At 64.3% G+C, this 24,876-nt stretch overlaps 1 protein-coding gene across 12 annotated transcripts in view; it reads left to right on the top strand.

Annotated features, from left to right (window-relative positions):
* The window catches only part of MPRIP (myosin phosphatase Rho interacting protein), a 108,290-nt gene that overhangs the window by 78,757 nt on the left and 4,657 nt on the right, over positions 1-24,876 (top strand). For 7 of the 12 annotated variants that reach the window (XM_021068036.1, XM_021068039.1, XM_021068038.1 and 4 more), the window contains 12 exons: positions 1,050-1,106; positions 2,034-2,102; positions 4,903-4,992; positions 7,639-7,748; positions 9,947-10,493; positions 11,897-12,013; positions 20,110-20,257; positions 20,796-20,913; positions 21,780-21,939; positions 22,858-22,977; positions 23,699-23,785; positions 24,094-24,256. In XM_021068036.1, coding sequence (XP_020923695.1) covers positions 1,050-1,106; positions 2,034-2,102; positions 4,903-4,992; positions 7,639-7,748; positions 9,947-10,493; positions 11,897-12,013; positions 20,110-20,257; positions 20,796-20,913; positions 21,780-21,939; positions 22,858-22,977; positions 23,699-23,785; positions 24,094-24,256 — 1,786 coding nt within the window. Of the gene's footprint in view, positions 1-1,049; positions 1,107-2,033; positions 2,103-4,902; positions 4,993-7,638; positions 7,749-9,946; positions 10,494-11,896; positions 12,014-13,769; positions 15,690-20,109; positions 20,258-20,795; positions 20,914-21,779; positions 21,940-22,857; positions 22,978-23,698; positions 23,786-24,093; positions 24,257-24,876 lie in introns of those variants that run through there. The other 5 variants (XM_021068032.1, XM_021068035.1, XM_021068031.1 and 2 more) reach the window with 1 other exon arrangement.

Below are 24,876 nucleotides of genomic sequence, written 5' to 3'. Positions count from 1 at the left end.
GAGCGGCCTTTGCTCCCAGGCATGGGAGCTGTGGCCATCGGCTAGGGGTGGTCAGGCGGCTCCAGCACCATCATCGCTCCTCAGGGAGCCCCGAGTGGCAGGCCAGAGCCTTGGGATGAGACGCCCTTCTGCTTTGTCCTCACCCGTCTGCGGAGCCCAGGGCTGGTCCTGCCCTGACCTGCAGGCGGAGACCTCAGCCGCGCCCTGACCTCCAGGCGGGGCCAGGGCAGCCGGCTTTCTTTCCTGGAGGAAGCTTGGTTTCCCCGGAGTCTGCGTGCGTTTGGAGCAGAGGCTCCAGAGCACGTGTGCCTGGTAGGTGTCTTGCCACATGGCACCCGCTGTCTCAAGCGCCACTGTGGTCTGTGGTCCTGGGTCCTCAGAACAGGGAGAAAACAGCACAGCCCTGTTGTGGTCAAGGAGGCTGTAGGAACGTGGACGTGGGGCTGAGGGGAGCAATGGTTCCCGTCTCGTTACACACTGGCCTTGCTGGCGCCCAGGTGTGCGACCCCGCCGGGCCCTGCTGGGCTGAGGTGGCCCTGAGGTGCTCTCGTGCTGCTCCTCGGGCCCAGCACCCAGGTGCCCGAGGACCCGCGGGGACAGCGCCCTGCCCGGGTTCTTCTGTAGGGAAGCGGACACTCGGATTCATCCTGCTGGCCCGGTGGCCTGAGGGTCTTGGCGGACTCCATCTTGCTCCACGCCAGGCGTGGCCTCTGCTCATCTTCCCGTGGCTTCTGAGAGGACTTCCCGCTCTCCCCTCTGCCATGGCTGCCCATCTTCCCTCCACATGGACGAGCCCTTCTGTGCGGGCCCGTCTTCTCTGCCTCCCGGGCAGCCCAGCTGTGCTGCTCACAGCGAAGGGCCCGGGCCCAGCATCCTTCCTCCCAGACGGGCGCCTGTGGGGGGCCTTCGCAGGCCGGTCTGGCCGGGGAAGAGCCCCTTCCCCGGAGCCCCCGTCCTCTGGAGAGACGCCTGCCGCCTTTGTCACCCTCTGCCGGCAGCTGCAGTACTCAGGGCGTTCCTCTGAACTCTTCTTTCTCTCCCTTTCTTAGCCCGACCTGCTGAATTTCAAGAAAGGCTGGCTGACCAAGCAGTACGAGGATGGCCAGGTGAGTGGCCTGAGGCACCAGGGAGCAGGTGTGAGGCCCAGCCATCCTTGGCCCCAGTGGGCATGGGGGCACCGGCTCTCCTCACCTCCAGCTCACCCCCTCATCTCTTGGACCAGGACCATGGCCAAGAGCCCATCTGCCTGGAAAGACAGGCCTTGGGTGGGACGGGGGCAGCGACAGGGAAGCCCCAGCCTGGCCTCCCCGCACCGTGTGCAGACACACTCCTGCTCCCCGCGGGGTCTCAGCCCCAGGCCGTGGGTGTGGCCCCAGCACCGGCTCCTCCCCCAGCATCCTCTCCAGACCCCAGAGCACAGGCTCCCAGGAGAGGAAGCAGCCCGCCTGTGGGGTAGCAACTGCCGGGCTAGAGGCGCGGGAGCTGCAGCAGGAGGAGGGAGCCACTCGCAGCTGCTCGGGATGGTGGGAGTGTGTCAGGACGAGCCTGCTGGGCCACACCCGGAGGCCCCTGAGCCCGCAGCCCCAGCCCACACCCTGCTTTCCGAGCGCCTGCCACGCCGTTCTTTTTCTTTCGCCCTCTGTCAACCCCTTGGCCATGCGTGAAGACTCGAGCCCCCTCCCTGCCACTCACAGTGAAGATCTGGGAGTCTGGCTGCAGGTGGGCCCCCCCCGCCGGCTAAGCCAGGGGGTGGCCGTGGCCACTGGCAGCCCCTTGCCGCCGCGGGGCCCAGCTGCGTCTGCAGCTGCAGCCTCGGAGCTGCAGCACTGCTCACCAGCCACTCTGTGGGGTCGAGCGCCCACCCCCGCTGTCCATGCTGCCATGTCACCAGGGAGAGGTCACGCGTGTGCGCGCACCACCAGCAGGAGGGGCCCTCTGCTTCAGCTGTGCTCAGGGGGGTCCCCCAGGACCCTGGCTGGGTCGCCTCGGAGCAGAAGGTGGGAGCTGAGTGCTGGTTCTCCCTTCCTTTTCAGTGGAAGAAGCACTGGTTTGTCCTTGCTGATCAAAGCCTGAGGTTCTACAGGGACTCGGTGGCTGAGGAGGTGAGTGTCTCCACCCCTCTGGGCGGATGGGCGTCCGGAGGCTCTGCTGCTCCAGGGCTCAAGTCCCCTCGCATTGGCTCCCGAGAGGGCCTACCTCTCCCAGGACCCGTCCCTGCAGGGACGTTGGCCCTCTGGACCTATGCAGGCGTCTGCTCACAGGGGCTCTCACTGGCGCTTTCTCTTCTCTGTTCTTTGAAAAACCCTGAAAGGCGTCTTATTTTAGGAGTTCCTGTCGTGGCTCAGTGGTTAACGAACCTGCCTAGTATCCATGAGGACTTAGGTTTGACCCCTGGCCCCGCTTAGTGGGTTAAGGATCCAGTGTTGCCATGAGCCGTGGTGTGGGCTGCAGACATGGCTCAGATGCCACGGTGCTGTGGCTGTGGTGTAGGCTGGCGGCTACAGCTCCAATTCGACTGCTAGCCTGGGAACTTCCATGTGCCGTGGGTACAGCCCTAAAAAGACAAAAAATTAAAAAATAAAGACGTCTTATTTTAAAAGTCAAGATAAACAGTTTTGTTTTTTCTGTAAGAGATTTTGTGGTGAATTGAGCCTTTTAAAGAGCTGAACTAAATCTTGTCCCTCGTCTTCTGACAAGGACAGGCAGTGGGCCGCGAACGTGGCTGTCCCAGTTGAGCATTCTGACTCCCTTGTTGAACCAACCAGAAGTGGCGCTTTCTTCACCTACGGAAAATCAAATCTTACTGCCTGCATTCCTATCCAGGAATCCTTCAGCTAATTTCACATCCGAAAAGAGATCCGTGCTCTGCGTTAGCTGTTGCTGCACTTCTGTAGGAGCAAGGGGTCAGAAGCGCCTCAGTGTGTAGCGCTAGAGGGCTGCTCGTGTGCTCAGAGCCGAAGCAGCTGCAGGGGGGTGGCAGGCCTCTGGGCGCACCTGCAGTCGGGGACGGAGGGAGCATGGGTGAGGGTTTGGCCGATCTCAGAGAGGCATCTGCAGACCCTGGGGAGCCACTCAGGGCTTTTTATAACAAAAATACTGGTATGAAACTCTGCTGTCATTTACTTTCCCTGTTGTGTTGGCATTTGTACTGATGGTTTGTGCCTTGGCCTCGTCGGCCACAGTAGCAGATGGCCAGTGGCCATGGTCCTTCACGGCCACTCTTACGGTGCTGAAGAAAGGGCCTTGGCGGAATCGGTAAAAGTACCGATTTTATTAGGGCTCAACCCTTGAGCACCCATCTGTTTAATAATCTGTTTGGGGTTTTTTTGTTTGCTTGGTTTTTTGTGTGTGTTTTTGCCATTTCTTGGGCCACTCCCGCGGCATATGGAGGTTCCCAGGCTAGGGATCGAATCGGAGCTGTAGCCACCGGCCTATGCCAGAGCCACAGCAACGCAGGATCCAAGCCGCGTCTGCGACCCACGCCACAGCTCACAGCAGCACCGGATCCTTAACCCACTGGGCAAGGCCAGGGATCGAACCCACAACCTAATGGTTCCTAGTCAGATTGGTTAGCCACTGAGCCACGATGGGAACTCCCATAATCTGTTTTTTAAAATATGAAGTCTGGAGTTCCCATCGTGGCTCAGCAGGTTAAGAACCTGACTAGTATCCATGGGGAGGCAGGTTCGATCCCTGGCCTCAGGCCTCGCTCAGTGGGGTAAGGATCCAGTGTTGCCGTGAGCTGTGGTGTAGGTCGCAGACTCAGCTCAGACCCCGTGTGGCTGTGGCTGTGGTGTCGGCCGGCAACTCCAATTCGACCCCTAGCCTGCAGGCGTGGCCCTAAAAAGAAAAGTAAAATAATAAAATGGGAAGTCTGCCTGGGTCGTTTGTGCTGCATGTCCAAGTGTGACCGCGTCTGGTGGGGAGGCCTGTGCCCCTGCCCACCGTGCCCGCTGCCTCTCCTCGGGGAGCACTGCCTCTGCTCGGAAGAACGATGGACAGACCGAAGCCCCCGCGGTTTGGGTGCTGGGCAGATGTTTTCTTGAAAATAAACCCAGCGAGGCTACTCCTTCCAGGAAAACGACTGAACAGATTTGTTACCAGCGACAGAGTAACTTGAGCTTCCCAGCAGACTCGGCCCTCTGAGGATGTGTTTGCTCACCAGCCTGCCGGCTTCCCTGGGCTCATGCTCTTTGCCGGGTAGGTGGTGACAGGGCAGCGTGGCATTTGATCTGTGGAGCATCAGTCTCTGCGAGACACGCACAGCTCAGCACCTTCCAGGCGACGAGACGTCCCCAAACCCCGTGTGGATAAGAGAGCCACTCAGAGCAGGGGAGGCCATGGCTTTACCCGAGCAGAGCACAGAACTGCCGCCTGGCGGAGAAGAAGAGCCACGACGGCCTGAAACGACGGTGCAGATACATCCCGCTTTCCGACCCGCGTCAGCCTAGGCCGTCCACATAGACCTCACCCCAAACAGCGGGGACAGCTGGAGGATAGGGCCGCGTGGCAATCCACTTGGCCTCAGACGCGAGGCATCACAGCGCCTTGCAGACGTCTCCTACGGGCTTTTTAGATAATGCTTTTTATTTTTAAAGTGAAATAGGTTTATTTGTGTTCTTAAAAAGTAAATAGGTACTTTTTTCCAGCTCATTTCAAGTATGGCTCATCGACAAAGCCCACATAAACGAAAGTTCTTTGGGGTCCTCGGTTTTTAGGCGGGTTAGGGCGGTTTGGGAGCCCCTGGCAAGGGAGTCCTCGGCAGGACCCCGGCAGACGGCAGTGTCGGTGTTCCTAGGCAGTGAGGGGCGGGCAGCGTCCTGGCCGGTGAGCACACGAGCCCGCCAGCCACAGCGCTCGCGGGCGCTGGCCTTGACCGAGCACCTCTCGCCTCCTCTGCAGGCCGCGGACCTGGACGGGGAAATTGACTTGTCCACGTGTTGCGACGTCACAGAGTATCCCGTGCAGAGAAACTACGGCTTTCAGATACACGTGAGTCGCGGTGGGGTTCAGAGGTGGGCGGGGCCTCGGGCCTTTCTGCCGGTGTGGGCGTCCGGTCCTGTCCCTTCGTCGGCCCTGTAGCTCTCCGCCCCCACCCCCAGTCTGTGATCGGAACTAAAAACAGGCATGAGCATCTTTCTGTCAAGGCTGTCTAAAAGCCTCTTGTCACTGGAGGTTCTTAGCTTTTCCTCTGCCTTTTTAAGCGCTGGGGCTGGGGCCACTGAGGAGGGCACTGAGCTGAGTCTCCGGCTGCTGGAGGGTTGCCTCTCGTTCTGCCCCTGGTCCGGTCACGCCTCCGCCCACAAATCTCTTTAGCCCACAATCTTGTGAAGAACACTCAGACAAGCAAGGCACTTCCCCCGCCCTAAAAAAAAAAAATCTGATTAGACAGATGAAAGGGTTCTCACTGGCTGCTTCATCGCCGCTGGCGGCTTAGGGGCTACTGCAGGCAGCCAGGCTTGAGACCAGCGGTCGGGTCGCAGTAGCAGAGGGAGGCTCTGCCTGGAGAAGTGGACTGCGTGGCAAGGCCCCGCACGCGAAGCTGCTCCTCCTCAGGCTCGCGTTCCCAGCTCGAGCTTCGGGCCTGGCACAGGGCCCAAGCCTCTGTGCCAGTTTCAAACGAGGCTTCTGCATGGTGGGTTATTGCCCATGTGGTGGAACACAAGGTCCAGCCCTGCCCCCAGAGGCCCGCCCACTGCGTGCAGCCCAGCCAGCTCCCGTTCTGATAATGGGCTCAGAGGTTACTTCCCAGGAGCCGGGACAGAGGCCAGACCTCTCTTTGGGGAACGCCGAGTCTTCCCTCACGAGGGCTGCAGGAGCTGGTCAGCACCGAGCCTGCCCCCCGGCGCCAGGACCCCAGCAGCGTCGCTTTGTCCCCTCTTTGGTGCCAGGCTCAGCTGTGTCTGGACCTGGCGTGGCTCTGGCAGGTGGCAGTGGCTGATGTTAATGACACTGGGAGAAGACTGAGGCTCAGACCCCAAGGCCGGTGAATTTATTCAGAGGACGCCAGCCCGCAGGCCACTGGTCACAGCACTCCACCTGCGGGGCCCCAAGCCAGAGCTGGAGGTGGCACTGATCTTGGTGGCCTGTGCTGCCCTTCGGCCCTGCGTCCCTGCAGGAGGAATGGATGTGCTTGGGGAGCTGGAACCCTGGTCTCCTCTCTGTGGACAGCGCCCAGTTTGGGCTCTCTGGGCCGCACGATGAGTCCCCTCCCTCGCCCCCCCACCGCACCATCTTCGAGAGCAGCTTCCTCTGGGCAGGGCCTCCTGCCGGGACGAGGCCATTCCCATCACCGATCAGGCTGCAGCTTCACTGTTCTAGGGACACTTTATGTGCAGTGCAGCCCAGGCCTGGCCACACAGGTGCCGGTGTGCCCTCCTGGCCATCAGAGACCGGGCATTTCCAAGTCACCCGTGCTGCCTGGCTGATCTCACCCATCAGCCGAGCCCTCTTCACTTTCCCACGGGTGGGTACCGTGGCTTAGCCCAAGTTCAGGTGCTTCTCCGTGAGCCCCATGGACTGAAAGGTCTACGTCGGGGGGCGGGGGGCTGTCAGCTTCCTGGAGGGGCTCAGCCTGGGTCACTAGGGAGCTTTAAGACCTCAAGGGGCAAAGCTGTCACTGGCCCAGCCGCCAGACCTAGTGGCACCCACCAGGGCACGGAGGGACACGATGGGAGCCCTGAGTTCCGAGCTGGGAGCCCGCCCTGCAGAGAGGCTGTGGAAAGCACCAGAACGTGGAGGCCTGGGCCTTGGGCAGAGGTGCGAGAGGAGGGCGGGGGGGAGGCCGGCCGATCAGACTCCAGAAACACCCGGGAGCGGGAGCCGGTGCGCACAAGCTCAGCAGCCCCCAACCCCAGCCGTCACCGAGGGCCCCGCCAGCAGAGACGGGCCGTGCCGAGCTCCCCTCTCCCGCTGCTGACGGCTCGCGTGGTCCTTTCACGATTAGCCGAGGAACGGTTCTGACGCCCTTGCTCCTGCTTGGCAGGAGCCCGCAAAGGCAGTGAAGGACATGGGCCCCGCGCAGCCCGCCACCTGCCTTCCTGCCCGCTCGCCCGTGGGGACTGTGTCTCCAGGCCGCACCTCAGCTGCTGGCTGTGCTGCCCCCTCGTCCGCGATCCGCTCCCATGGAGTGCAGTCCCCTCCCTCAGCCCCTCTGGCGGGCACCCCACAAGCTCACCCAAGCAGGGGTGCATGAAGTCGGGGACATTGTGCACACCCCGCCTCCGTCTGACCCCTCAGCCCGTGGAGCGGCCCCCGAGCCCAGCCTCGTGCCTGCCTCTCTCCTCCCCCAGGTCCCCCCAGGGCCTGCTGTGCGCGGCTGCCCTCCGCTGGGCCTGCTCCCTGCCCGGCCACCCGCCAAGCCTCCTCAGCCTGCAAGGCCCGCCCAGCCCCCTTCCCGCTGCTGCCCCACGCACACGCCTTCCTCTGGTCGGGAGCCCCTGGCAGAACAGGGAGCATCTTGGTGCAGACGCCTTGGGGCAGCAGCGGGCGTCCTCGGATGTCCTCTTCCCTTGGCCCTTGCTGACCCGAGGGGGCCCCCTTGCACTCCGGGGACGGCCACCTGGCTGCAGTGCTCCCCATGGGACCTCCTGGGGCGGGAAGGTGCCGGTCCCTGCCGATACCTCGTCTTTCGTGCAGACCAAGGAGGGCGCCTTCACCCTGTCTGCCATGACGTCTGGCATCCGGCGGAACTGGATCCAGACCATCGTGAAGCACGTCCACCCGACCTCCGCCCCGGACGTGACGAGGTGAGCCCCGCTGCCCCAGGCACCGCCTCCCCGCGTTCCCTCCGCCCCAGCGTCCACTGCCCACCCCGCATCTGTGCTGCTGTGGGCGCTGCACACAGCGGAGCGTCTCCCTGGGGTGGGCGCCGGGCCTTGGGGCCGAGCCCCGGTGGGCGAGGGCAGCCCCAGACGCCGCGTTCACAGCCCACCCAAGCACTTCCTTCTCCCTGCCGCTCCCCCGTCTCCGGGCTTCTGTGCAGCCAGGACAGACTGTTCCCTGTGTGAACATCCGTGCGTCGTGAGCCTTGTGGTTCGCCACGTGCCCCCTCCTGGCCGTGGTTAGAAACCCGCTGTAGTCCTTTTACCAGAAGCGGAGGAGACGCCGCCGGGCCGCTTTGGGGCCCCTCATCTGTCCTGAGAGCCTCTGGCTCACGCAGTTCAGCCTGGAGTTTGGAATGCTTCTCGAGCGATGTCTTGTGTCATAGGCCACGTGGGTGGTGGCATCCCTGAGTTCTCCTGGGGCTGCGTTGCACCTCTGTCAGGTCCTCCCCCGCTTCCTGGGGACACTGACCGCGCTCAGCACGGAGGCCGCGTTCCACTCGTTCTTCACCCAACCTTGTCTGTCCACCTCCTCTGTCCACCCCGCTGTCTGTTAAATGACAGGAGCTTGGCTCTTCCTGAGTCTGGACAGCCAGCGGCAGAGGCCAGGGCTCTCTGCGGGCATGCGGATGCCCCATGCGGCGGCTTGGGGCCTGGCCGGGGGGACGATGGTCTGGGGTGTCCCGGGGCAGGCAGGGGATCTGGCCTCAGAAGAGCACGAAGGTCGGCCTCGAGAACACGTGGTTCAGGAGGTGCACCTCCCGCTGTCGGGGACACAGCCCACGGGGACAGGTGTAGCCTTTGTGTGGGAGGATAGACCTGCTGGAGCCAACTCCAGGGTCCGCGCATCTCAGGGTTGGAAGGGCTCCCCTCACCCCGCTTCTTCCTCATGGGCCTTTAGAGTTTGCCGGCAAGATGGGTTTTTAGTGCATCAATGTACTAGAAGTAGGTACCAGTGTCAGGTGTGGGAGCGAGCTGCGCTGCAGCCCCATGTCTGCAGGGAGCTGCAGGGGGCTTCCTCTGCTGGAGGGAGTGGCGGGTCTGGCTTTATGGCGTCCAGACACCTCACACGGCTGAGGTGTCAGTTTAGCGTCATTGTTGGAAGGTCAGTCCTGGCTTTGAATCGGAAGCTCGTGGGTTGCTGTCTCTGGCACAGGAGGCCACAGGGTTCTCCTGTGGTCACCTTCCACGGGCCCGTCTTCTGGCCACACGTAAACACAGGCGCCCCCTGGAGCTCCACCCTGGCCAGCCCTTGTGCCCAGAGGGGCTTCCAGCCCTGTTCTCAGGGCTTCGGCCGGTCCAGAGGCCCCTTTGCTCAGGCTGGGGTCTTGGCATCTTATCCTCAGAGCCCCCCCCACCCCAGTCCCCCAAGCCCCCTGTGCAGGAAGCCTTGTTGTGGGGACAGACTGGGGCTCTCCTTGGCATGGCCAGGTGGCAGGAGGCACCCTGAGCATTCTGTCCCATCTGGCCCTCTGCACCAGGTGGGAGTTCAGGAGAGCCCCTGTGTGGCACGGGCTTGCGGGTGCCACCTGGTCCATCAAGCTCACTTGCCCACAGGTGGTCGGGGCCTGTTTCTCTGATCGCTCTGTCACACCAGCCACCAGAGTAGTTTAGTGAAGACACAGGCCTGAGCATGTTACCTGCTTTTTGGCAACCCCGAGCCTTTTGAGGAGAGTGGCTGGTCTCATTCCTTCTGTTTGCCACCACGGACTGCCCAGGGCACATGTGCCACAGGGGCCACCTCCCACATGACCTCGCTGGATGGTGGCTCTGCCCAGCACAGCCTGCTGGGGCTCTCGGCCTCGGCTCCAGGTGGGGCCAGGCTCCTTTGCTCCATCATCCCGGTGACGCCGTCGTGACGCTCGTCAGTGTCGTTTCTGCCAGGGGAGTCTCCCAGTGTCGTCCCGCTGGACACCTGGGCCATCTGCGGCTGCTCTGCCGGCCCCGCTCAGCCAGGCTGGGGTTCCCTCCAAGGCCGCGCTGCTGGGTCGAGGCCCCCTTCCCCTTGCCTGCGTGAGCCGCGGCCAAGCAGAGAGAGAACGTGGTGAACGCAGGGAGCTGGGCCCACTGCCCGGCACTCGGCCGCCAGGAACTTCGCCTGACAGGCTGTGTGTGTGTCCCAGCTCGTTGCCACAGGAAAAGAAGCGGAGCAGCTCCCCCTTGGAGACCTGCCCGAGGCCGCGGGAGACGCAGGACGGGGAGCCCAGGGAGCCAGACCCGGAGCAGAAGAGGAGCCGGGCTCGGGAGCGCCGGCGGGAGGGCCGCTCCAAGACCTTTGACTGGGCCGAGTTCCGCCCCATCCAGCAGGCCCTGGCCCAGGAGAGGGCTGGCGGCGCCCCGGGGCCCCCCGACGCCCACCCCGAGGCAGAGCCCGGCGAGCTGGAGCGGGAGCGTGCACGGCGGCGGGAGGAGCGCCGAAAGCGCGCCGAGGGGCTGGGCGCCGACGACGCAGCCCTGCGCATGGAGGTCGACCGGGGCCCGGGGCCGCCGGTGACCACCGCGCTCCGGACACAGAATGTGCACGTGGAGATCGAGCAGCGCTGGCATCAGGTGGAGACCACGCCCCTCCGGGAGGAGAAGCAGGTGCCCATCGCCCCCCTGCACCTGTCCTCTGAGGACGGGGGTGACCGGCTTTCCACCCACGAGCTGACCTCTCTGCTGGAGAAGGAGGTAATGGCCGAGGCGGCTGGGGCCGGGCGGGCGGGCTCCAGGCGGCAGCCTTCCCCAGCTGCCCCCGTGCCCAACTCCGCGAGAGAGACGGCCCGCCCACCAGAGGCTTGCCGAGGCCCCCACGGGGAGACAGACAGGTGGACAGACAGGTCCTCAGAAGGCAGCGCAGGCCAGGGATGTGCGGGGGGCAGGGAGGAGCACCGGGCCTTGCCAAGGACCAGAGTCGACCATGCAGAGCCAGGGGTGCCAGAGCTGAGGCTGGTGGGCTTGCAGGGCCCCGTTTCAGGCATGAACTGGCGGTCTGGGTGGAAGAGGGGCTGAACAGAGCTGGGTTTCCCTGGGCGCCAGGCAGCCCTGGGAACCTCGGGGACCTGACGAGGGTGCAGGGCAGGCGGCTGGGGCTGGGGCAGTGAGCCTCCCCAGAGAGGGGTGAGGCGGCTGGTCCCTGCCTTTGAGACCTCCGTTTCCGCCGTGAAGATGTACCCAGAAAGCCTGTATGCGGGATTTGGACCCTGGCTTTGTAAGTCCGAACAGAGGTTCGTGGCCAAGGAGGTGCAGCATTATGGCCCCCTTCTGGGGTGAAAAGAACACGCTTCAGAGTTGCTCTTAGCAAGAGAGCAGCCGAGGAAGTCACAGCCTGGCCGCCTTGGCCTGTCTCCACTTCCCACCTTCACACTTTGTGAAATTCAGGTGGCTGACATTAATCACTAGCATCAGCACGGAGATTTTGTCTTCATTTTCTGCACCTGCTCGTGCAGTCACAGAGGCAGAGTGCAGTAGAGTGACAGTTCCGACCCGGGTTGCTCTCAGGAGCCAAAAGGAGCCTGCCGGTCAGCAGGCCGCAGTGGACCTGGCAGGCCAGGGCCTGAACACCAAGGCCCCGTGCGTGCCTGTGGCCCAGCCCGCGGCACACCCAGCTCCTTCACCTCCAGGGCACACGCGGGGAACGTCCAGGAAGGGGGCAGGCAGGGGATACCCGGGCTCAAAACCACTCAGAGCAGGAGGGAGGAGCAGCTCGCTTCTGAGGACCCGTCTCACCAACACGGTTTCCTAGGAAGCGTTTCCCGTGAGCCTGCTAGACGGGGTGGCTGTGTCGAAGCTGAGGTAGAGCCTGGAGTCAGGCCTGCCCAGGGGCCTGTTGGACTGCGCGGAGGCCACCCAGGGCACCCGGCGGGCGGAAGGCTTCCTTCTGCCATGAGCACCAAGCCCTCATCTCCTGGTGGGGCCTGCGCCTGCTGGTCCTCAAGCAGGCGTGGAAATCACTGCAGGGCCAGCCCCTGGAAGGCCCGCAGCGAGTCCGGCGAGCCCAGCCCAGCTGCAGTCAGACATGTCCCGCGGGCTGGTGCTGTGCCGCTGCTTCTGTTACTGTCACTCGGCTTTAAAATGTGTCTTTCTGCCAACAGTTGGAGCAGAGCCAGAAGGAGGCCTCGGACCTTCTGGAGCAGAACCGGCTGCTGCAGGACCAGCTGAGGGTGGCTCTGGGCCGGGAGCAGAGCGCCCGGGAGGGCTATGTGCTGCAGGTAGGGCTGAGGGCTGCTGCAGCTCCCCAGGCGCCCGTGGGGTACAGGCTGGGAAAATGCAAACCCAAGCGCCAGGCCTCTGGGCGACCCTGCCGGCAGAGCAGGCTCTCCGGGCGGAGGTCCTGGGCGCTTCTCGTGTGACATTTTGCAAAGTCTGCCGAAACCTCCGCATCTGCGGGCCAGGCCCTGCCCTGGGTCAGGGCTCGGGATGGCAGTCCTGCCCCGGCAGCGCTGTGCTGGGGGAGGTGCCCGCCGGGTGAGTGCTGGGGGAGAAGCAGGACGGGCGAGGGGGTGGAGAACTGGAGCCGCCGGCCTTCACGTCAGGGCCCTGCCGTGTAGACCTAGCACTGCTCCCCTGGGGCCCTTTCACCTCTCGGGCCCAGATCCCGTGCTAGTTCCTCCACAGACGTGTCTGCACGGTGGCGCGCTTGCCTCCTGGCTTCGCGCATCCCTCTGCTTCCTCTCTCCCCACTGCGGCTGTGGCCCGGGGTGCCCACGTTGTTGCCATGCCCTCTGCAGACCCTGAGGCACCAGGGACTGGCGATGGGTGCGTCTCACCAGGCCTTTCTGAGTCATTCGCGTAGACCCTCCAGGCTTGGGGAGGCTCTTTTAAACCCTGGGTGGGCCACCATCCTGCGGGAACCCCCTTCACACCAGGTGCTGACCTAAGAACCCGCCCCGGGTCCGACCTGGACGCTCGCTCCAGCCCGTCCTTCAGCCGGCACCTTGACCCTCCCCACCGGGTCAAATGTGTTGCTTTGAAAGGTCTCTGATCGCAAGTCCGAATGAGCAAGGGCCTTTGGGGTTGCGGGTCGGGAGGACCTGCAGCTCGGGGTGGGCACTGCGCTGACGGCCGGGAGCAGGAGCTGGCACGGTGTGGACGTCGGGAAGTGTGTCTCTAACTTGCCGTAACTGAGTGTCACATCTGTGGCTTTCCCGCCAGCGCACGGAGAGGGAGCCACAGGCAGGCCCGTCTAGGCTGAGCTGCTCTCACGCCTCTGGGTTAGTCCTGTCCAGTCTGCACGCCGTTCAGCTCGGGCAGTTTTGTTTCCGTTGTGTTGCATTTTCTTTTGTTCTGCACGCTTCCCTCTCTTCTGCTCCACGCCACCAAGGTTGGTTTGGTTTGCTCCCTCTCATGTGTGCCCCACGGTTCCGTTCTCCCCCTCGTTTTGTCTTCCTGCAGGTAGAGTAGTTCCTCCTGTCACTGTAGAGGACCGGCTCCGCTGGCGCAGGAGGCCTGGCGATGTCACCTTGCTGACATCCCCCCGCAGGTGCCTCCCTTCCTTCTGCCCTGTCCTAGAAGGAAGCGGCCTCGTCACCGCCCGGTCCTGGTCCTGCGCTTTCGTGGGGTTCGTTGTCTAGAGCTGTGCCTTTTGTTTTGCAAAACAAACAAAGGGGTGCGATGCTCCCCCCCCACCCCCCACCCCCCACCCCCGTCTCTTGTCCCGCAGTCTTTGTTTGCTTGTTATCGGCGTGCTCCATTTTTCAGTTTTGTTTGGTTTATTTCTCCTAGAAGCTATTCGGTTAGCGCTGTTTTGATGCTAATGTCCATGTTTTCCGTTTACCTGGAAGCAGCTGCTTTACCCAAAATTAAGATGATTTGTTGGGATTTTTTTCTAACGAAAAACAAATTGTGCGAAGGATAAAAGGCAGACCCACCAAGGAGCCTTTCTGTGGTTGACCCTGGCCAGAGGTGTGACACTCAGAACTGGGAGGCCCGAGTGTTACTAACCAGTATTTAATCGGTTTTTTTAAGACTGAAGTGGCCACCTCCCCATCCGGTGCCTGGCAGAGGCTCCACAGAGTCAACCAGGACCTGCACAGTGAGCTGGAGGCCCAGTGCCAGCGCCAGGAGCTCATCACGCAGCAGATCCAGGCCCTGAAGCGAAGCTACGGGGAGGCCAAGGACGCGATCCGGCACCACGAGGCCGAGATCCGGAGCCTCCAGGCGAGGCTCAGCACCGCCGCCGCCGAGCTCGCCATCAAGGAGCAGGCGCTGGCGAAGCTCAAGGGTGAGCTGAAGCTGGAGAGAGACAAGGTCCGCGAGCAGCTGGAGGAGCGGCAGCAGAGCGAGGCCGCGCTCAGCGCCCAGCTGCAGGCCAGCGAGCAGAAGCTCCAGAGCGCCGAGGCCCTGCTGCTGGGGAGGACGCAGGAGCTGCGGGACCTGGAGAGGCAGCAGGCACTGCAGCGGGACAGGCAGAAGGAGGTGCAGCGGCTGCAGGAGCGCATCGCCGACCTCAGCCAGCAGCTCGGCGCCAGCGAGCAGGCCCAGAGGCTCATGGAGGAGAAGCTGCAGCGCAACTACGAGCTGCTGCTGGGGAGCTGCGAGAGGGAGAAGCAGGAGCTGCTGCAGAGCCTGAAGGAGGCGGAGGACAGGGCCAGCGCCTTCGAGGACCGGCTCCAGGACCACGAGCAGCAGCTGGAGGTCCTCCAGAGGGAGAAGCTGAGCGCCAAGTCCGAGGGCAGCGAGGCTGTGCACCGGCTGGAGGAGCAGCTGGAGATGAAGGAGGCCAGCATCCAGAAGCTGGCGGAGCACGTGCAGAGCCTCCGGGAGGAGCGGGACCTGGTCCGGCAGCGCTTCCAGGAGCTGCTGGGCCGCATGGCCCTGTCCGACGGGGATGTGGCCGCGCTGCAGGAGCAGCTGAGGGGGCGGGAGGCCGACTATCGGAGCCTGGAGCACTCCTACAGGAGCGTGGCCGGCCAGCTCCAGGGCGCGCACACCCGGCTGCAGGAGAAGGAGGAGGAGCTGCGGCGCATCCGGGACGCACACGAGCAGGCCCTGGAGAGGAAGGAGCAGGACCTCAGGGAGGCGCTGGTGAACACGGCGGCCCTGGGGAGCGGCTTCGAGGACGCAGACGCGAAGCTCCGGTCCAAAGACGAGGCTTTCAGGGAGCCCGACGAGGACTCGGGGGAGCCGCAGGGCCCTGTGGAAGGAGCAGAGGTGGCCGGCGGCAGGCGCGCCAAGCTGGAGCACGAGGCCCCAGGGGAGGAGCTCGGGGACCGCGGCCCCAGTGGGGAAGAGAGCGCTGCGGCCCCGCGGCCGGACGGCTCTGACAGGGAGGGCCACCCGCCGAGCCCCTCGAAACCCAACCTGGGAGCACCCGGTGTGAAAAGGCAAAGGATCCGCTTCTCCACGATCCAGTGCCAGAAATACAGCCACCCTGACGGGTCCGAGAGGACCTGGACCAGCAGCACGTCTTCTGACACCAGTCAGGACCGGTCGCCCTCGGAGGAAAGCGTGTCGTCAGAGCCCCCCCCAGCTCCCTCCCCACCACCAGCGACGCCGACGCCTACCTGTCCATCATCCACTCCCTGGAGACCAAGCTCTATGTCACCGAGGAGAAGCTCAAAGACGTGACAGTGAAGCTGGAGAGCCAGCAGGGCCAGAGCCAGGAGGCCCTGCTCGCGCTGCACCAGCAGTGGGCCGGCACCGAGGCGCGGCTCCGCGACCAGCTCCGCGCCAGCCTGCGCCAGGTCGCGGCTCTGGCCTCCCAGCTGGAGCAGGAGAGACAGGCTCGGGCAGAGGTCGTCCAGAAGCACGTCGGGGAGCTTGGTAACTTCCAGGTGAAAAACAGTCAGGCCCTGGCTTGCTTAGAAAGCTGCCGCGAACAGCTGCGGTCCCTGCCGGGGGCCGGCCCAGAAGACGCTCGGGAGGCCCAGGCGGGGCCCCTGGCCAGCGTGGAGAGCTTGCTCGTCGGCGCCATCCAGGCCCTGCGTCACCAGCCAGCTCCTGCCGACGGTGGGGCCCAGGCTCAGCCAGGGGAAGGGGGTTTCTCAGAGGAAGGGAAGGGGACTTGGCGGCGGCCCGCGCACCTGCCTGAAGCGGCGGAGCAGCAGCAGCTCAGGCTCCTTTCTGATCAGATAGCTCTGGAGGCCGCACTGATAAATCAAATATCAGATTCCCTGAGAAACACCACATCAGATATCTCGCACATCCTCTCTGAGGTTTCTCAGTCAGCGAGGCTGCCCCTGGAGTCTGGAAGTGCCGAGGTCTGTCCCGGGGCCCCAGCAGACGCCTGGGCTAAGAAGGTGCTGGTGGATGGAGAGTTCTGGAACCAGGTCGAGTCCCTGAGCAAGCACCTGGAGACACAGGGCGGAGAGGCAGCCGGCGCCGCGCCGGCCCAGGTCCCCGCCCGGGCCGACGCCGCGTGGGTCAGGGCAGAGCTCAGCTTGGCCGCACCCGCAGTGAGGGAGACGCTGCACCGCAGGCTGCAGGGCATCCAGGAGACTCTCCAGGGGACGCAGATGGCTCTGCAGCAGCACAAGCGTGTGCTGGGGGAGATCCTGGGAGCGCACCAAACCCCCGACTTCGACAGAGGGATGCAGCGGGCCCCAGAAGCCCTCGGAGTACAGGCGCCTTGGGCCGGGAGCCCGTCAGGAGAGCTCCCGGGTCATCAGGACCGCGCTGGCTCCCAGCAGCCCCCTCCCTGGTGCCGCCAGAGCTCTGGGGCCTTCGTTGCTATTCAGGAGGAACTCGCCCTGCAGCTTAAAGATAAGGCCGGCCTCTTAGGAGAGATCTCGGTGGCTCTGGCCTCGCTTCCCTCCGGGGGGTCGGAGGGGGACTGCCAGGAGCTCCTGCGGGCGTCCCGGACCCGCTCCTGCAGTGCTCGGTTGGGGGGCCTCGGGCGGTTCTCCTCCTCCCTAGTCGAGGGTGCCATCGCTCAGGCTCAGCTGTGCTACGCCGCCTGCCGGGTTCGGCTGGAGTACGAAAAGGAGCGCCAGGGCCTCCAGGGGGCCCGGCCAGGCAGCGGGGGCCCCTGCCAGGAGCACGAGCAAGCCGTCGGGGCCCTGAGGGCAGAGTACGAGGAGCTTCTCCGCCAGCAGAAGAGCGAGTATCTGCAAGTGATTGCCATCGTCGAGAGGGAAAACGCAGAGCTCAAGGCCAGGGTCGCCCAGCTGGGCCAGGAGCGGCGGCGCCTGGAAGAGGCGGAGAGCGAGCCTGGCGCGCGTCTGTCTGCCCCACAAGGGCGGCACGAGGAGGGGGTCAGGAGCGTGGCAGAGCAGCTGAGCAGAGTAGAGGGCACGCCGCAGGCCGAGCCCGGCATGGTCCTGGGCCAGTCAGGTGCCCCGGTCGGGGGTGGGCAGGGCCTGGAGCGGCCCCCCGTGGAGCAGGTGCAGACCCTGGAGGGCAGGTTCCAGCTCAAGATCAGGGAGCTGCAGACGGTTCACGAGGAGGAGCTCCGGACCCTGCAGGAGCACTACGCGCAGACCCTGCGCTGCCTGCAGGAAACCCTGCACCACTGCCAGGGGCGGGCGGCCGCCGGGGAGGCCGAGTCTGTGACGGGGCTGAGAGAGCGCATCCAGGAGCTGGAGGCCCAGCTGGACGCCACGCGGGAGGAGCTGGAGCACAGGGGCCCGGCCGGCAGTGCGGTCACGCTGCAGGAGGAGCGCCAGAGGGACTTTGAGAGCCTCAAGGTTCTGATGCTGAAGCAGGGCGGTGGGGGATCCCGAGAAGCACGGGGCGGAACTGGGAGGCGGTTCTTGGCTCGGGGTCGCTGCCCGGCAGAGGGAGCGGAAGCCCAGTTCGTCCCACCACGTCCGCGGGCTGCCTGGCCAGGCAGGGCGTGTAGCCGCCCCGCAGCCCTCCCACCCCCTCCTCCCGGCTGCACAGATCTGGGCCTGCAGAAGCTCCTCTCCTGTCCCGGGAGAGCAGACCTGAGCTTCCAAAGGAACGTGTGCCACCCAGCGTTGAGGGCCGCCCCTGCCCTGGCTCCGCAAGAGCTTGGCTCTGGTGGGAGCGCTGCGTCGAAGCGGCTGTGCTTCCAAGTGGGCACGGCCTTCCTTTCTCCAGGGCTCTTGAGACGTGACCTCTCCCCCGCACCCCTGCCCCGTCTCACGCCCCTGGTGGGCGAGATCCTCAGTCCCTGGTGCTCTGGGCTGGGTGGGGCCGTCCAGTTTGTGCTGCCCAGGGTTTCTGGGCCTCGTCCTCTTGGGCTTCTCGCCACCCTGCCGCGTACCCCACCAACCTGTCTCCTCACGTGCCCTCTGTCCCCCTTCCCCCCGCCACCCCAGGGCTCAGGCACACAGAGCCGGCTCCAGCCAAATGCTACGCCGACGCTGCCGTCCACAGGATGCCACCCTGGGTCCCAGAGCCCTTCTGCCAGCTCTGAGCCAGCCCCTTGGCCTGTGCCCAGCGGCAGGGAGCACTTCCACTGCTCAGTCAGAATGGTTCGAAAGCCACCGTGAAGCTTGAGGGGGCTTCAGGGGCTGTCCCGGAAGTGCAGCATGCCGCCTCATGTGGCGGTACATGCGGGCACGGCTTCAGAGCTGGGCGCCTGGGAAGGTAGCTTCCTGGCCACTGTCCACACAGCCCGCAAGTCTGCATGGGGGGCAACTGAGACGAGGCCCAGGTGGGCACCTCACACCAGTCGGCGAGGACCTGGGAGGGAGGGGCCCCTTGTGCTGACACTGGACACGCAGGGACGCCGCTGCGCTTGGGGCTCAGACGTGCCTGTTCTGTGCGCCCTCTGTCCCGTGCCTGTGCCCCTTCTGGTTGGCCCCCGTGGGACACGCAGACGTGACAGCAGACAGCTCTCGCTGGGGCCCAGCCGACAGCCATGGCTGGTACAAATTTTGGCCTGGGTCAGGGGACTGGGGGCTTGGCCCGAGGGCCCACTTAGGATGGCTGCAGGCTGGTGCTCCCCTCATGACCCTGCATGCTGGTGGAGGAACTTTGACCCTAGGGATTACTGGCTTAAAAATTAAGATTTGTTTATAGATTTGCCATTTTTTAAACACACGTCCTTTCCGAAGAAGCAGCCAGTCTTGAAAGATACCTTAGTGGTTCTGTAGAAAAAATTTTGACCCTTGTTTTTAAAGCACTGAGATCAAACCAGATCTCCCAGCTGTGCTGCCTGAGAGGCCACACTGAGCCCACAGGTCCTGGGCGCAAGGGCCCTGAGAGGAGACGGCCAGCTTCCAGATGGAGCCCCGGGGGAGGGTGCCCGGGGAGTGGACGGCGGGGAAGGCCACGTTCCAGGCAGCAGGTCTGATGCAGGGAGGTTGGCCCTGACCGCGGGCTCAGATTCCCACGCACGGTCACAGGGCGCTCCGTGCCCTTCCTTGAACCACGTGCTGGGAGGTTGGGAGGGGGATCCCCCCACGTCGAATCTGCAGGCTCGCCTTCCAGGTTTTAAAGATCAGCCGTGGCACGACCTTGTCAATCGACTATACTTTTAATGGGAAAATTAAAAAATAAAGATCCCCAAAGGCACCACCCTCCTTTGAAACAGATCTTGCAAGGGCTAGACCCAAAGCGTGCCTCTGTGCACGGAGCAGCTGCCCGGCGCGCCCCACAGCCGCGGGCGCGCCCACCTGCCTGCGGGTCAGCAGGCCCGGGCTCCTCGCGGCTCCATGCGGCTGTGCGCGCACCGGTGCCCTCCCCACGCTCAGGCTGGGCGGAGACCAGCACAGACACGTGTGGAGCGCGCGTCTGCAGCTCTGTGTCCCGGGTCTCGGTACAGTCAGTGCGGGCACTGACGAGGGCCCCCCTTTGTGCCCCTTCGGAAAGAAGCCCTCACCTCGTCCCCTCAGTGGACACCCGAGCGGTTAAGTGACCAGGTGAGGCGGCCAGCTGGCCAGTGGCAGGGCCGCCGGGTTCCCTGTCATTCACAGAACAGCCTTGGCGCCCTGCAGCTGACCGAGGCACGTCGCCGTGGACGGCTGTTCCCGACACCCCGTTTGTGACGGTGCTGAGAGCAGCGAGCTGTGTGACCCAGTCCAGACGCGGCCTCCCCGGCCACCGCCGCCCAGCGGCCCTCCCTGGCAGTAGTTCCAGAAGGTCCAAGATGAGCCATGTTACAGTCCCACTGCCGCTTCTCTGTCCGCACAGATAAGGCGTTCAGAGCGACCACAGAAATCAGGCAGAATTTATGGTGTTAATAACACCTTTTTCTAAAATAACTCGGAGGACGTGAAGGGTGTAGGAGCACAAGCGATCTCCCAGCAGCCGCCGGCGGCCCCCAGCGTGGCAGTCGGCGCCAGCGAGCGTGATCTTCGTGCCCGGAGCCCGGGGCGCCAGGACCGCGGTGTGATGGGTCGTCACGCCCGACGCGGAGCCTCCGCACTGTCAGTAAAGCCCCTTCTGCACCTTGCAGGCCACGTGTGAGCGCGGGTTTGCCGCCATGGAAGAGACACATCAGAAGAAGATCGAGGACCTTCAGAGGCAGCACCAGCGGGAACTGGAGAAGCTGCGGGAGGAGAAAGACCGCCTGCTGGCGGAGGAGACGGCGGCCACCATCTCAGGTGGGAGCCGGCCCGGAGTCGGAGGGTGGCGGGCACACGCTGAGCGGCGGCCGGCGTCCACCCTGCCTCACAGCCGAGATGTGCCCTCAGCATCCACGAGAATTCCCTGGCCGCTCCCTTGGAGCAGAGGCGAGCGTAGGAGCCCTGAGCGCTTGCGAGCCCAGAGCCGGCCCCGCAAGGCACGTGAGGGGCTGTCCCAGTCTCGCTGGCCCCTTCGCTGACAGCACAGGCCTCTGCCGGCACCTCCCTGGCGAGGAAGCCGGGGCCGAGCAGGGTGGCCGCTGTGGGCTCGTGTCCCTCCCTCTACCCCACGGCAGCTTCAGGTCTTGGCTCCAGGAAGCCAGTCCAGCCCGCTGGCCTTTGTCAGATTCAATCAGTTTGCTTTCCTTTGAACCTCAGCACGCACACCTGCATCCCTTTGGCGGGGGGAGGGGCGCTCCGGGGACCCCTCCCTCCGCCCGAGTGCCACCGGGCAGAGCATGCGCCGTGGGGGCCGCCTCGCTTCCCAGGCCGCTGCTGACGGCCGGCCCGTCCGCAGCCATCGAAGCCATGAAGAACGCGCACCGCGAGGAGATGGAGCGGGAGCTGGAGAAGAGCCAGCGCTCCCAGATCAGCAGCGTCAACTCTGACATCGAGGCCCTGCGGCGGCAGTACCTGTGAGTTGGGTCCTGCCCGCGGGAGGTGGCCCTGCTGGTGGGGCACAGCGCCCTCCCCGTGTCGTCGTAAGAACCAGAGCCATGGGTCCCCAGGGTGGCACTGAGGCTGCTCAGAGCCTTCTTCCTGAGGGGCAGCAGCGTCCTGGGGTCCCAGCCCAAGTGAGCGCCAGTTACTGAGACAGACCAGGCGGTAAAACCAAACGAACACAAGGCAGCACGGGAGACTTTCTCAACACCACCCCGGTCCTCAGGCCCAAGCTCAGAGGCCGTGCCCGGAATGCCTCCACTGGCCGCTGCTGTTTTGGAAGCTCACGCGTGGGGAACGCAGTCTAGTGCGTGATGCGGGGACTCGGCCTGATCGGCCACAGCCCCCCACCCCCAGTTGTTAAGAAACCCGTGTGCCGATGCCCTCTGCAGAGGCAAGGGGTGAAGGAGGGGCTTTGCCCTTGGTGGAACCACCCCACTGGCTCGGCCGCTGCGAGGGCCTTGGTGGCACCAGCTGTTCCAGGGTCTCCCAGGTGCAGGGTCCCGGGCGGGCAGGTGGGAGTGCTCCCCCGGCCGGAGGCCCCTCGTCCTCGGTTCCCTGTCCTAGGCATCCATGAGGCCCCACAATTAGCGCTGGAAAGTCATATGAGTCTGACCTCTCCCCGAAGCAGCGTGTGCTCGGGCAGGTGTGGGCCAGGTCGGACCGGGTCAGGGGCTCTGTCCAAGGACTGGTCAGCCCCGCCCCCCCGCCATGGGCCAGAGCTGCCTGAGCCCAGTGGCACCGGTGGGGGCCGCCCCCCGCTTGGAGCTGTTTCTGAGTTGGGTCTCGTCGTCCCTCGTGCTTGACGGGGGGCGAGGACTGAGCACTGGCCTCTCCCCAGGGAGGAGCTGCAGTCGGTGCAGCGGGAGCTGGAGGTGCTGTCTGAGCAGTACTCGCAGAAGTGCCTGGAGAACGCCCACCTGGCCCAGGCGCTGGAGGCCGAGCGGCAGGCCCTGCGGCAGTGCCAGCGCGAGAACCAGGAGCTCAACGCCCACAACCAGGTGAGCCGCCCGAGCGGGGCCGAGCCTCGGCGTCCAGCTTACCGCGAGCGTCCCCGCGCATCTGCCCGTGTCCGTCACCACCAGGGTGGCACAGCCGGTGGGGCTGGGGCCTCCTGCTGCCGCCGCGCTGCCCTTGGCCTCTGGAGACCCCGGCTTGTCGGTTTCCTCCCTGCCGCCGCCACCAGGCACGCTGCCTGCCTCCCCTCAAGACCGTGCACTGCCCCGTTCATCTTCGTCACGTTATTCTCTCAGAGTTGGCTTTTGCTCCTTAGAAAACTCAGGTACACGTGAATCTGGCTGATAGAGCAGCTCAAGGAAGGTCTAGTTTGAAGAAAGCGTGTCTGGGAGTTCCCGTTCTGGTCAGCAGGTTAAGGACCCGACATTGTCTCTGTGCGGCTGTGGGTTCAATCCCTGGCCTCGCTCAGTGGATTAAGGATCCAGCCTTGTCACAAGCTGTGGCGTAGGTCGCAGATGCAGCTCAGATCCTGTGTTGCTGTGGCGTAGGCCTCGCTGCAGCTCCGATTTGATGCCTAGCGCAGGAACTTCCATATGCCGCGGGTATGGCCTGAGAAAGAAAAAAAACAAAAAGCAGAAACAGCTTCTCTGTGGGTTCAGCACTGGCCCACTCATCCTCCCGACGCAGGAGGCTGACAGGCCTGGGCTCGGGGCCCCGTGGGCTCGCGACTGCCCACATGGAGCTTCATGCCAGCAGGATGGGGTCCACTTAGTCTCTGCAGTGGCCTGAGGTGGTAAAGAAGGCACAGGAAGCGAGTGGTGAGGGTGGCACGTGCATTGCACAGAGAGGTCGAGCCTGCGTCCCTGGCCCCCGCGAGGGTGTCCCGGGCACCACCCTGGCTGCTGTGGGACGGGGGCCCGAGCAGCTGTGCAGAGCGCCGTGGGGCTGTGTTGCCTCCCCAGGAGCTGAACAACCGCCTGGCTGCAGAGATCTCACGGCTGCGGACACTGCTGACTGGGGACACCAGTGGCGAGGCCGCCGGCTCGCCTCTCGCGCAGGGCAAGGACGCCTACGAGTTAGAGGTACTCAGAGCCGGGCCGCGTGCCCCGGTCCACCGCGTGAGCCCGGTGGGGGGCCAGGGGCAGCCCAAGCTTGGGGATGGCGAGCGCACAGGGCCCCAGGTGGCGCGCGCCAGGCCGCACGGGGACGAGTCCGCCACCAGGCAGTGGAGGGCCCTTTAGCCCACCCTCCCACCCCCCCCCCGTTTCTCCCGTGCCGTGAACGCTGATGGCCTAAAGCCAGACGGCCGGGGCCGTGAGCACTGGGGCTGCTGCAGAGTCACCAGCACCAGGAGGCCCGGTTCAAGACAGAATGATGGGATTTTACACAAAAGGCGTCCTTTTAGGAGAGCACTTAAACTTCTCCGTATTACAATTACAATTTCCTGACACGCCGTCCTAAGTGGGGTGGGGCGGGGGGGCGAGGCCGCATTGCGGTCTCAGCAGGACACCCTCGTGGGTCCCAGCCCCGGGCTGAGGAAGAGGCTCTCGGCTCAGGGGCGGCGGGGCAAGGCCCTGTCTTTCTTGTCCCTTTCCCTCTGCGCTGTCACAGCCGTCAGCAGCCTTGCGGTTCTGTCTGCTGACCCAGCCGGCTGTGGGGTGTGTGCCGGGAGGGGTGGGCCAAGAGGTGCCTGCGCGTGCCCGCTGGGTGCGGGGGGGCCGTTCTGTGCCCTGTCTCCCTTCCCAGGACTCCGGCAGCCTCTCTGCTCCTGCACGTCAGACCCTCACTTCTCGCTCTGTCTAGGTGTTGTTGCGGGTGAAGGAATCAGAAATTCAGTACCTAAAGCAGGAGATCAGCTCCCTCAAGGACGAGCTGCAGACGGCATTGCGGGTAACGTGTCTCGCCGCGGGCGGACCTGGAAGACGGGCTGCAGGCGGGTGGATAACCACCACGTAGGCTTCTCCGGAGTAAACCTCGTTTTCACGAGGAGGTGGTTCTGAATGCCGCTCTCCTGGAGCGCCAGCCCGCAGGCATGGGAAGCTGGGCCCTGGGGTGGGCTCCGCGCGCCCCCCTCTCCCGCAGGTGCGCTTGGCATCAGAGTCACTTAGGAATCCAAGCCGTGGGGTCAAGGCTGCACCAGCCTGGCTGCAGCTCGGGGCCCTGCTGCAAGCACCCTCTGCTCTGTCTTTGCCCCCAAGGACAAGAAGTATGCCAGTGACAAGTACAAAGACATCTACACGGAGCTGAGCATCGTGAGGGCGAAGGCTGACTGTGACATCGGCAGGTTGAAGGAGCAGCTGAAGGCCGCGACCGAAGCGCTGGGTGAGAAGCCCCCGGAAAACACGCCCGTGGCCGGATACGGTGAGTCCTGGGCTCTGGGGTCTCACTTAGCCTCTAGGGGTGCTTCGGTCGTGGAGTCGCTGGCACTCGCCTCCAAGCCAGACCCCCTCCCCAGCTCGGCGCCCCCTGGGTAGGACGCCCTCCTGCCCCCGGAGGCCGGGGTGGACACAGCACGTGCGTTCAAAGATGACAGACTGTGTCCCTCTTTTCCTGAGAAACCCACTCACTTGGTGGAAGCAGCTCCCACAGATTGCCTGATCCTGAGGGTTTTTTGTTTTTTTTTTTTTTTTTGTCTTTTTGCCTTTTCTAGGGCCGCTCCCACGGCACATGGAAGTTCCCAGGCTAGGGGTTGAATCGGAGCTGTAGCCACCGGCCTACACCACAGCCACAGCCACACGGGATCGAGCCGCGTCTGCGACCTACACCACAGCTCGCGGCAACGCCGGATCCTCAACCCACTGAGCAAGGGCAGGGATCGAACCCGTAACCTCATGGTTCTTAGTCGGATTCGTTAACCACTGAGCCACGACGGGCACTCCCGATCCTGGGGTTTTGCCGTAAAATCTGCAGAAGGCCACGAGGGGCAGGCTGGGGGTGCTGCCCGCCGAAGAGGTGCCCTGGCTCCCTGACGTCCAGAAACG

The sequence above is a fragment of the Sus scrofa genome, chromosome 12, assembly GCF_000003025.6.
Source record: "Sus scrofa isolate TJ Tabasco breed Duroc chromosome 12, Sscrofa11.1, whole genome shotgun sequence".
NCBI lineage: Eukaryota > Metazoa > Chordata > Mammalia > Artiodactyla > Suidae > Sus > Sus scrofa.
The sequence above is the reverse complement of the archived record's forward strand: the minus strand, read 5'-3'. Positions and strand labels throughout refer to the sequence as shown.